The sequence below is a fragment of the Gossypium hirsutum genome, chromosome D13 (assembly GCF_007990345.1).
Source record: "Gossypium hirsutum isolate 1008001.06 chromosome D13, Gossypium_hirsutum_v2.1, whole genome shotgun sequence".
Classification (NCBI taxonomy): domain Eukaryota; kingdom Viridiplantae; phylum Streptophyta; class Magnoliopsida; order Malvales; family Malvaceae; genus Gossypium; species Gossypium hirsutum.
The window spans coordinates 58,985,563-58,994,674 of NC_053449.1; the positions used below are offsets into that span (position 1 = coordinate 58,985,563).

The 9,112-nt window shown below is 35.4% G+C and overlaps 2 protein-coding genes across 3 annotated transcripts; both read right to left on the reverse strand.

Moving 5' to 3' along the window:
- Positions 1–54: 54 nt before the first annotated feature.
- Positions 55–3,577, reverse strand: LOC107888386 (transmembrane 9 superfamily member 9). 2 transcript variants are annotated; one of them, XM_016812484.2, is made up of 7 exons: positions 3,252–3,577; positions 2,494–2,658; positions 2,298–2,407; positions 2,090–2,198; positions 1,878–1,990; positions 1,616–1,766; positions 55–1,380 (listed from the first exon to the last, which is right to left on the reverse strand). In XM_016812484.2, the coding sequence occupies exons 1-7, from the start codon at positions 3,378–3,380 to the stop codon at positions 223–225; spliced, it is 1,935 nt and encodes a 644-aa protein (XP_016667973.2). In that variant the 5' UTR covers positions 3,381–3,577; the 3' UTR covers positions 55–222. The 2 variants fall into 2 exon arrangements, with proteins under 2 accessions (XP_016667973.2, XP_040965250.1); XM_041109316.1 differs by having other exon boundaries at positions 2,494–2,668.
- Positions 3,578–5,616: 2,039 nt separating this feature from the next.
- On the reverse strand, positions 5,617–9,112 carry LOC107888387 (transmembrane 9 superfamily member 8). The gene is made up of 7 exons (XM_016812485.2): positions 8,890–9,112; positions 8,082–8,246; positions 7,888–7,997; positions 7,678–7,786; positions 7,466–7,578; positions 7,199–7,349; positions 5,617–6,963 (listed from the first exon to the last, which is right to left on the reverse strand). Exons 1-7 carry the CDS (start codon positions 9,013–9,015, stop codon positions 5,806–5,808), a joined length of 1,932 nt encoding a protein of 643 aa, XP_016667974.2. The 5' UTR covers positions 9,016–9,112; the 3' UTR covers positions 5,617–5,805.

A 9,112-nucleotide genomic window follows, 5' to 3' on the forward strand; every position in this document is an offset into this window, starting at 1 on the left:
CAAATATAACAGAAAAGAAAATGATTGATAGTAGAATCACAAGAAGCCCCTCTCTCAACAAAAATCAGAATTAAGTATTTTTCTCAATCAGCTATAAAAATAACAACTCGGTTCAAAAATGAGAATTTAAGTATACATCTTAAAGCAATGAGTATATCTTAACCTAAGACATTGGTCCATGAATATGACAAAAGAACACAAAGCAGATCCCGGTTTTACACACTAATCAATCTTGACGGATGAGTAGATAAGTCTTGTGAACCAAAAGCACGCATAAAATCCGATGGTGCCCGTTAGCACAAAAAATGCATACGAAGCAATTAGCATGTACCCAAAGTATAGGAGCCCCGAAACCAGCTTAGTGATCTCAAGCTTTGTGAAGAAATAGAATGTAGCGTAGAGGAAGAGGTACAAAGCCGAGGAGCCGGATGTGAGATATGATCTCCACCACCACAGATAATCTTCACTGCATAATTGGAAGTAGCAAAGCACAATGGTTATTTCAGCACAAGTGATAAGGAGGATAATGAATACCAAGAACAGGAAACCAAAGATGTAGTAGAACTGGTTCAGCCAGATTGAGGTGAGAATGAAGAACAGCTCGATGAAAACAGCTCCGAATGGAAGTATTCCTCCGATCAGAATAGAAAAAGTCGGGTTCATATACCAAGCTTGCTCTGGAATTTGCCTTGGGATTTTGTTCGTCTTCACAGGATCCTCAATTGCTGGCTTCTTGAACCCAACGTAACCACCCACAAAAACAAGTGGAACTGAAATTCCAAACCACATGAGGACCAGAGCAAACATTGTTCCAAATGGCACGGCCCCAGAAGACTTCTGGCCCCATATAATTGCATTTAAGATAAAGAAGATGGCAAAGACAATGCCTGGGAACATGCACGCAGTCCTAAAAGCTAATTTCTTCCATTCTGCTCCTTTAAACATTTTGTACAGACGGGCAGAAGCATAGCCAGCAAAAATGCCCATGAAGACCCAAAGTAAAAGCATAGCTGTCATCAGACCACCTCGGTTTGAAGGGGAAAGAAATCCAAAAACAGCAAAGATCATGGTAACAAGTACCATGCCCAAAAATTGAACACCGGTGCCAACATAGACACAGAGTAGATCAGAATTAGATGGAGGCCTGAAAACATCCCCGTGGACAAGCTTCCATCCGGTCTCTTCTTGGGCTTCTTCCTGAGTCTCAAGTTCGTTATACCTAGAAATGTCACGGTATAGTGTCCTTAGCATGATCATTGCTACCATTCCCGAAAGGAAGAGAACAATCATCAAAGAATTGACAATTGAGAACCAGTGTATTTGGTCATCATTCATTAAAAGATATGCATCCCACCTAGATGCCCACTTCACATCACTCTCCTGAAAGTCGCACAGGAAAATTTAAGAATACTAGCACCTCATAGATTTATATGTCAGAAACTTAATTCAAGAAAATGTGATACAATAGAGAATTTTTTCCAAGTAATAATATCAACAGAATCTACTTCAACACAAAGGAATACAATCTTTAAGGGTTCAGCTCAAGGTTGCCATTGGAAAAATTTAACATTGCAATTGTCAACCCTAGAAAATTATTTGAAGTTGAAGAACTCACCTGGTATTCAACATCATAGGTGAATATTATCTCCTTTTTTGCTTCAACTTCTTGAGGAGTGTTAGAATTAACAACTGTGCGTTTATTATGGGGGTCGCATGTTGTTAAACGACTTTTTTCATTCCATTTCCCCTCATATTCATGTTTAATACTGCATTGTTTTAGTATATAAAGAAAATGTATCAAAACACAATACAACAATCTCAGTCACAGAAACCTAGAATTAAAATTATTAGAATATGCTAGACTCAAAGGAGCTAACCTGTATGGTTTAACCTCAAAACCCACAATTCTAGCAGAGTCAGTTTGCGGATCCCTATGATATTTGACAGTAAATGCTAAATGGTTGTGAATGAAATATTTCTCTTCCTTGCTCTGCATATAACCAGAAAACATAAGCAAACACAGATATAGTAGCTAATTACATCCACAAACAAAGGAAATTTTAATACTTGTAATAGATATTATGTTTACCCCACTATATTGGCCTTTGAGCCCAACATGGTAGCCAAGCTGATAAACAGTAGAAGAATCCTGATCTAATCTTCTAACGGGGACAACAAGGGGAAGGTTATCCAGTATCCTGTCAATTGAACCACAAATTAATTAGACAGAGATCCTAGGCAACAGCTATAAAAAGACTGAAAGATGAATTCCATGTCCGAATAAACAAATGGCATACATATTGACTCGATATTCATCATCAATCTTCTCCTTAAATTGCTTTGCAGTTTTGGCATCAAGTGTAATGCGGCAAAGAATAGTACACATATGTGGCTCTCGCATTTTAAACTACATTAATTGGAGTCAATAAGAACAAGTTAATGGCCATAGAATAAACAATCAACACTAAATCATCAGAAATACTGATAACTGACCACATAAGGAGAGTTTTCAATTCGGTCACCACGAAGCACTTCCCCAAGATTCTCCGCACTGTCAACAATCTTTTTAGGTGGACAAAAAGGAAGCGAATAGTACGAGTAAGGAAGTTGAGTCTTTATAGATGTCAATTTGTTCACTTTCACCTTCAAAGGATCTCCCTGCAAACCCCTAACAAAAGAATCAAAACTAAAGAGGACCAAAATGATTCTTTAATGAACACTCCCAACTATCACAGCATGTAGTGAGAACTTAAAGTGTTTTAATCAAAGTCTTTATCGATCAGGTACGCAATGTAACTAATCACCATAAAGATCAAGCACGCTTTGGGGCTTCCATTAATACATTATGTAAATTGAATCTCTTTCCTTAAGCAATAATTACAGAACATGATTAACATAAAATAAAATCGCAAATGCCATGGATAAATGCAAGACCGGAAGAAAATTTTACAAACTAGCTAAAAGTATGGACACTCAACGTTTTGAAATAAAAGAATCAAAACGGAAAACGAAAATCATAAAGTGAAATGAAGTTAAATTGTTCTAATTTCTTGTTTAAAAGAAAACCTAGCTGAATCTGAGACGGATTTTCCACTTCCAACACGAATACAAAGAAATTCATTAATTTTCCTTCTCGTAGAGATCATATACGTATCTTATTATTCTATCAAAAACAAACAGAGTTCAAAGTGAAGATACAAAATAAAAACCAGATCAATAAATAAAGAATAGAAGAGAAAGGGAAAGGCGACCTTCTGGAAGTCCTCGGGGGAAACACCGGGGAGGTAGAAGCAGTGAGCGGCATGGATCAGGAAGAAGAAGAGAATCGGCCATATGATGGTGGCAGTTAATCGGTTCATAGATCTGGATCCAGATTCCATTTTGACGGGGTTGGAGAAGGAAACTCTCTCTTTGAGAAGGGAGAGGAGGGGGAAATGAGATCTGATAAAAGAAAAGAGCTTATATATTGTTTTTTAATCTTTTTTAAAATCTGCCGTGGAATTTGATTTTTCTTATCTACCGTGTGGTGGCTGGCGGTGGCCAGTCAATTCGTATTCGAGTGTCGGTCACGGTCATGGTCATGGTCATGGTCTTGTGGATTATTATTGATGTCTTTTTGGATTGGACTGATCTATTTAGGCCCATTCTTTTTTTGTTTTTTCTCTGGGATTTCATTTCCGGGTTTGTAAGCGGGTTCGGATTTTTTCTCAGAAAACAACTCCCTCTAACATCTCATCATGGCCGAGTTGGATCGGATTCGAGTCGGGTTTAAGTATGATATTAACATATTTTATATTTGTTCAAATCTAGCCCAACTTGAAATATGGGTCTAAAATTTTACCCAAACCCAAACTCATTTTAAACCTACCCATATTATTTATAAAAAATTTTAAACAAATATTTTTACTATATTATTTTAATATTTACATTAGAATAGTATTATATATTTAGTATGGGTTTATTTTTTTAATGTGTTATAAAATACATAATATATAAAAACAACATAATATAAAGTATTATAAACTTAAAAATGGGTTGAGTCAGGGTCGGGCCAAGCTCGGGCCTTAAATGTTCAAGTTCAAGCTCTAACTTTTTTTTAAACGAGCCTAATTTTTTACCTAAACCCATTTACTGGGTCTAATATTTTTACATAAACCCTCCCAAATTTCAGGCGGACCTTCGAGTCTAGATGAGTAACTCAACCCATGAATAGGTCTACTCTCATTCTACTGATTTTATAAAGGTAAAAGTACCTAACAGATCCCTCTAAGAAATTAATTAAATACTATGATTGTTCTAAGAATTTTTGTAACTCGGTAATATATTATGTAATGGGTAAATGACACCCGAGGTCACTCTAAAATAGGGCCTGTCTTATTTTGATCACTCTAATTTTTTTTTCTCAATTTAATCACTATAAATAAGATAATTGTGCGAATTAGTCACTGCCGTCAAAATTTTTGTTTTTCTTTTGATGGATTGCCAATGTGGCACATTAGCCCACTGAGTGACTGACATGTGGCATTTTTATTGACTTTTGACTAATTATAGGGAGGTTGCTAAACTTTAATCAAAAGTCAACAAAAAAATACGTGCCAGTCACTAAATGTGCTAATGTATCATATCAATAATCCGTTAAAAGAAAACGAAAATTTTAATAGAATGACTAATTCACACAATTGTCTTATTTAGAGTGACTAAATTGACAAAAAAAAATTGAAATGATCAAAACAGAACAAATCTTATTTTAGAGTGACTATGAGGAATATCTAACTCATGTGTTACATAAGACACTATAATATCTATAATAATTAATGTAATAGGATAATATTTTGAATAATCACACAAAAACCTTATGAAGTTTTTGTTATTACTCCAAATATTTAGTAAGTACTAATAAATTTTGTAATTTGATAATATATATTCTATAATTCATATTATACTAAACATTATAAAATCTGTAATAATTATTATAGTAAGGTAATATGTGGCGTAAGAGTTGTGTTATTACTCAAAAATATTATGCAAATTCTAAAAAAATTTTGTAAATTGGTAATTTATTCTATAATCTGTGATAGACTAACATTACAAAATCAATAATAATTAGTGTAACAAAATAATATACTAATGTTATACAATTTTCTTTGTTAAACAAATATATCATCTAAGTCGTAAAAAATTATGTAACCAAATAATAATTAGCGCAAATATTTACACAAAACAATGCAGATATAGTTATAGCTTACAGCTATTAAACTTAAAATAAGCTTCATAATTGTCAAAATCAGATATATCGGTTTGTACGTCAGAAATATAAAAAATATATATTTGATTAATTTGTTAACCAGCATAAATTGATTAAATCAAGTTTAAAAAAAAGGATTAAACAAACGATGAAGCTGACTATAAATCTTCAATATTTTTTTGGAGTTCTTAATAACTTACCTAGTAAAAAAAACATAAATCGGATCGGAAAAAAATTCTTGACCGATTCAACCACAGTTCGGACATGATCCATCCCTTTCGTTATAAAAGAATTTCAGCATTCGGCAGGTCAAGTTGTGTTCCAGCAAGTAATAAAAACCATCAGCATGAGTATTTTGCGTCTTCTATAAATAAAGGAATAAAAAGGCTACGATATTATTACAAAATCATCAAATTCACCCAGTGTATTTCAGGCTTCTCTTAACGAGTATTTTCTCAATCAACTACAACAATGACAACTCAGTTCAAAAATGAGAATTAACGTATACATCTTAAAGCATGACTATATCTTAACCTAAAAAGCATATCCCCTTTTACACACTAATCGATCTTGACAGATGAGTAGATAAGTCTCGTGAACCAAAAGCACGCATAAAATCCGATGGTGCCCGTTAGAACAAAAAATGCATACGAAGCAATTAGCATGTACCCAAAGTATAGGAGCCCTGAAACCAGCTTAGTGATCTCAAGCTTTGTGAAGAAATAGAATGTAGCGTAGAGGAAGAGGTACAAAGCCGAGGAGCCGGATGTGAGATATGATCTCCACCACCACAGATAATCTTCACTGCATAATTGGAAGTAGCAAAGCACAATGGTTATTTCAGCACAAGTGATTAGGAGGATAATGAATACCAAGAACAGGAAACCAAAGATGTAGTAGAACTGGTTCAGCCAGATTGAGGTGAGAATGAAGAACAGCTCGATGAAAACAGCTCCGAAAGGAAGTATTCCTCCGATCAGAATAGAGAAAGTTGGGTTCATATACCAAGCTTGCTCTGGGATTTGCCTTGGGATTTTGTTTGTCCTCACAGGATCCTCAATTGCTGGCTTCTTGAACCCAACATAACCACCCACAAAAACAAGTGGAACTGAAATTCCAAACCACATGAGGACCAGAGCAAACATTGTCCCAAATGGCACGGCCCCAGAAGACTTCTGGCCCCATATAATTGCATTTAAGACAAAGAAGATGGCAAAGACAATGCCTGGGAACATGCACGCAGTCCTAAAAGCTAATTTCTTCCATTCTGCTCCTTTAAACATTTTGTACAGACGGGCAGAAGCATAGCCAGCAAAAATGCCCATGAAGACCCAAAGTAAAAGCATAGCTGTCATCAGACCACCTCGGTTTGAAGGGGAAAGAAATCCAAAAACAGCAAAGATCATGGTAACAAGTACCATGCCCAAAAATTGAACACCGGTGCCAACATAGACACAGAGTAGATCAGAATTAGATGGAGGCCTGAAAACATCCCCGTGGACAAGCTTCCATCCGGTCTCTTCTTGGGCTTCTTCCTGAGTCTCAAGTTCGTTATACCTAGAAATGTCACGGTATAGTGTCCTTAGCATGATCATTGCTACCATTCCCGAAAGGAAGAGAACAATCATCAAAGAATTGACAATTGAGAACCAGTGTATTTGGTCATCATTCATTAAAAGATATGCATCCCACCTAGATGCCCACTTCACATCACTCTCCTGAAAGTCGCACAGGAAAATTTAAGAATACTAGCACCTCATAGATTTATATGTCAGAAACTTAATTCAAGAAAATGTGATACAATAGAGAATTTTTTCCAAGTAATAATATCAACAGAATCTACTTCAACACAAAGGAATACAATCTTTAAGGGTTCAGCTCAAGGTTGCCATTGGAAAAATTTAACATTGCAATTGTCAACCCTAGAAAATTATTTGAAGTTGAAGAACTCACCTGGTATTCCACATCATAGGTGAATATTATCTCCTTTTTTGCTTCAACTTCTTGAGGAGTGTTAGAACTAACAACTGTGCGTTTACTATGGGGATCGCATGTTGTTAAATGACTTTTTTCATTCCATTTCCCCTCATATTCATGTTTAATACTGCATTGTTTTAGTATATGAAGAATATGTATTAAAAAACAATACTTGAATCTCAGTCGCAGAAACCTAGAATCAAAAACATTAGAATATGATAGAACTCAAAGGAACCAACTAACCTGTATGGTTTAACCTGAAAACCCACAATTCTAGCAGAGTCAGTTTGTGGATCCCTATGATACTTGACAGTAAATGCTAAATGGTTGTGAATGAAATATCTGTCTTCCTTGCTCTGTAAATAACCAGAAAACATAAGCATACACAGATATAGTAGCTAATTACATCCACAACCAAAGGAACTTTTAATGCTTGTAATAGATATTATGTTTACCCCACTGTATTGGCCTTTGAGCCCAACATGGTAGCCAAGCTGATAAACAGTAGAAGAGTCCTGATCTGATCTTCTAATGGGAACAACAAGGGGGAGGTTATCCAGTATCCTGTCAAGCAAATCAAAAATTAATTAGAAAGAGATCCTAGGCAACAGAGCAATTAAAAGATTGAAAGATGACTTCCATGTCCGAATAAACAAATAGCATACATATTGACTCGATATTCATCATCAATCTTCTCCTTAAACTGCTTTGCAGTTTTGGCATCAAGTGTAATGCGGCAAAGAACAGTACACATTTGTGGATCTCGCATTTTAAACTACAATAATTAAAGTCAACAAAAACAAGTTAGGCCATAAAATAAACAGTCAGAACTAAATCATCAGAAATACTAATAACTGACCACATAAGGAGAGTTTTCAATTCGATCACCGCGAAGCACTTCTCCAAGATTCTCAGTGCTGTCAACTATCTTTTTAGGTGGGCAAAGAGGAAGCGAATAGTATGAATAAGGAAGCTGAGTCTTTATAGACGTCAATTTGTTCACTTTCACCTTCAAAAGATCTCCCTGCAAACCCCAACAAAAGAATAAAAACTAAAGAAGACCAGTATGATTCCTCAGTGAACACCCCCCAACTATCATGGCATGTAGTGAGAACATAAAGTGGTTTAATCAAAGCCATTATTGATCAGGTGCGCATGATGAGCACGGTGTAACTAATCACCATAAAGATCACGTACGTTTTGGTGCTTCAATTAATACATTATGTATATTGAATCTCTTTCGAGGATAACTTCACAAATCTTATGCAATAATTATTCTAGGTAGCATTACAGAACATGATCAGCATGAAACAATCGCAGATACCTTGGATAAATGCAAGAACGGAACAAAACTTAAAAACTAACTAAAAGTGTGCACTCTCAACGTTTTCAAATAAAAGAATAAAACGGAAAAGGAAATCATCATGTGAAATGAAGTTAACTTGTTCTTATTATACAACCTAGCTGAATCTGAGACGTTATTTCCATTTCCAACATATGAAATTTTTAATAATATTCCTTCTCGTAGTGAACCTATATGAATCCTATTATTATATAAAAAAAATAAACAGAGATCAAATCTAAGGCACGAAATTAAAACCAGATCAACCAAAAAAAGAAGAAGAAAGGAACAGAGGGAAAAACACAAATAGAAATCGAAAGGCAACCTTCTGGAAGTCTTCGGGGGCGACACCGGGAAGGTAGAAGCAGTGAGCAGCGTGGGCCAGAAAGAGGAAGAGAAACGAACATATCTTGGCGGTCAACTTGTGCATAGATCTGGATCGAGACTCCATTTTGACGATGGGAGAAACTCTCTCTTTGACGAGGGAGAGAGGGAAATTAGATCTGGAAAAAGAAAAGAGCGTATATATGTGTTTTTCATTTTTTCTT

What these genes read in the sequence shown, in the direction of transcription:
- LOC107888387 (XM_016812485.2), bottom strand. Translation starts at nt 9,015, where the DNA reads ATGGAGTCTCGATCCAGATCTATGCACAAGTTGACCGCCAAGATATGT. An exon ending in CCCCCGAAGACTTCCAGAAG is followed by an intron (nt 8,247 to 8,889) that starts GTTGCCTTTCGA and finishes TGGGGTTTGCAG; the next exon opens with GGAGATCTTTTGAAGGTGAA. An exon ending in TTTCAGGTTAAACCATACAG is followed by an intron (nt 7,350 to 7,465) that starts GTTAGTTGGTTC and finishes AAAACAATGCAG; the next exon opens with TATTAAACATGAATATGAGG.
- LOC107888386 (XM_016812484.2), bottom strand. Translation starts at nt 3,380, where the DNA reads ATGGAATCTGGATCCAGATCTATGAACCGATTAACTGCCACCATCATA. An exon ending in GATGAATATCGAGTCAATAT is followed by an intron (nt 2,199 to 2,297) that starts GTATGCCATTTG and finishes TTCAATTGACAG; the next exon opens with GATACTGGATAACCTTCCCC. An exon ending in CCTATGATGTTGAATACCAG is followed by an intron (nt 1,381 to 1,615) that starts GTGAGTTCTTCA and finishes TGCGACTTTCAG; the next exon opens with GAGAGTGATGTGAAGTGGGC.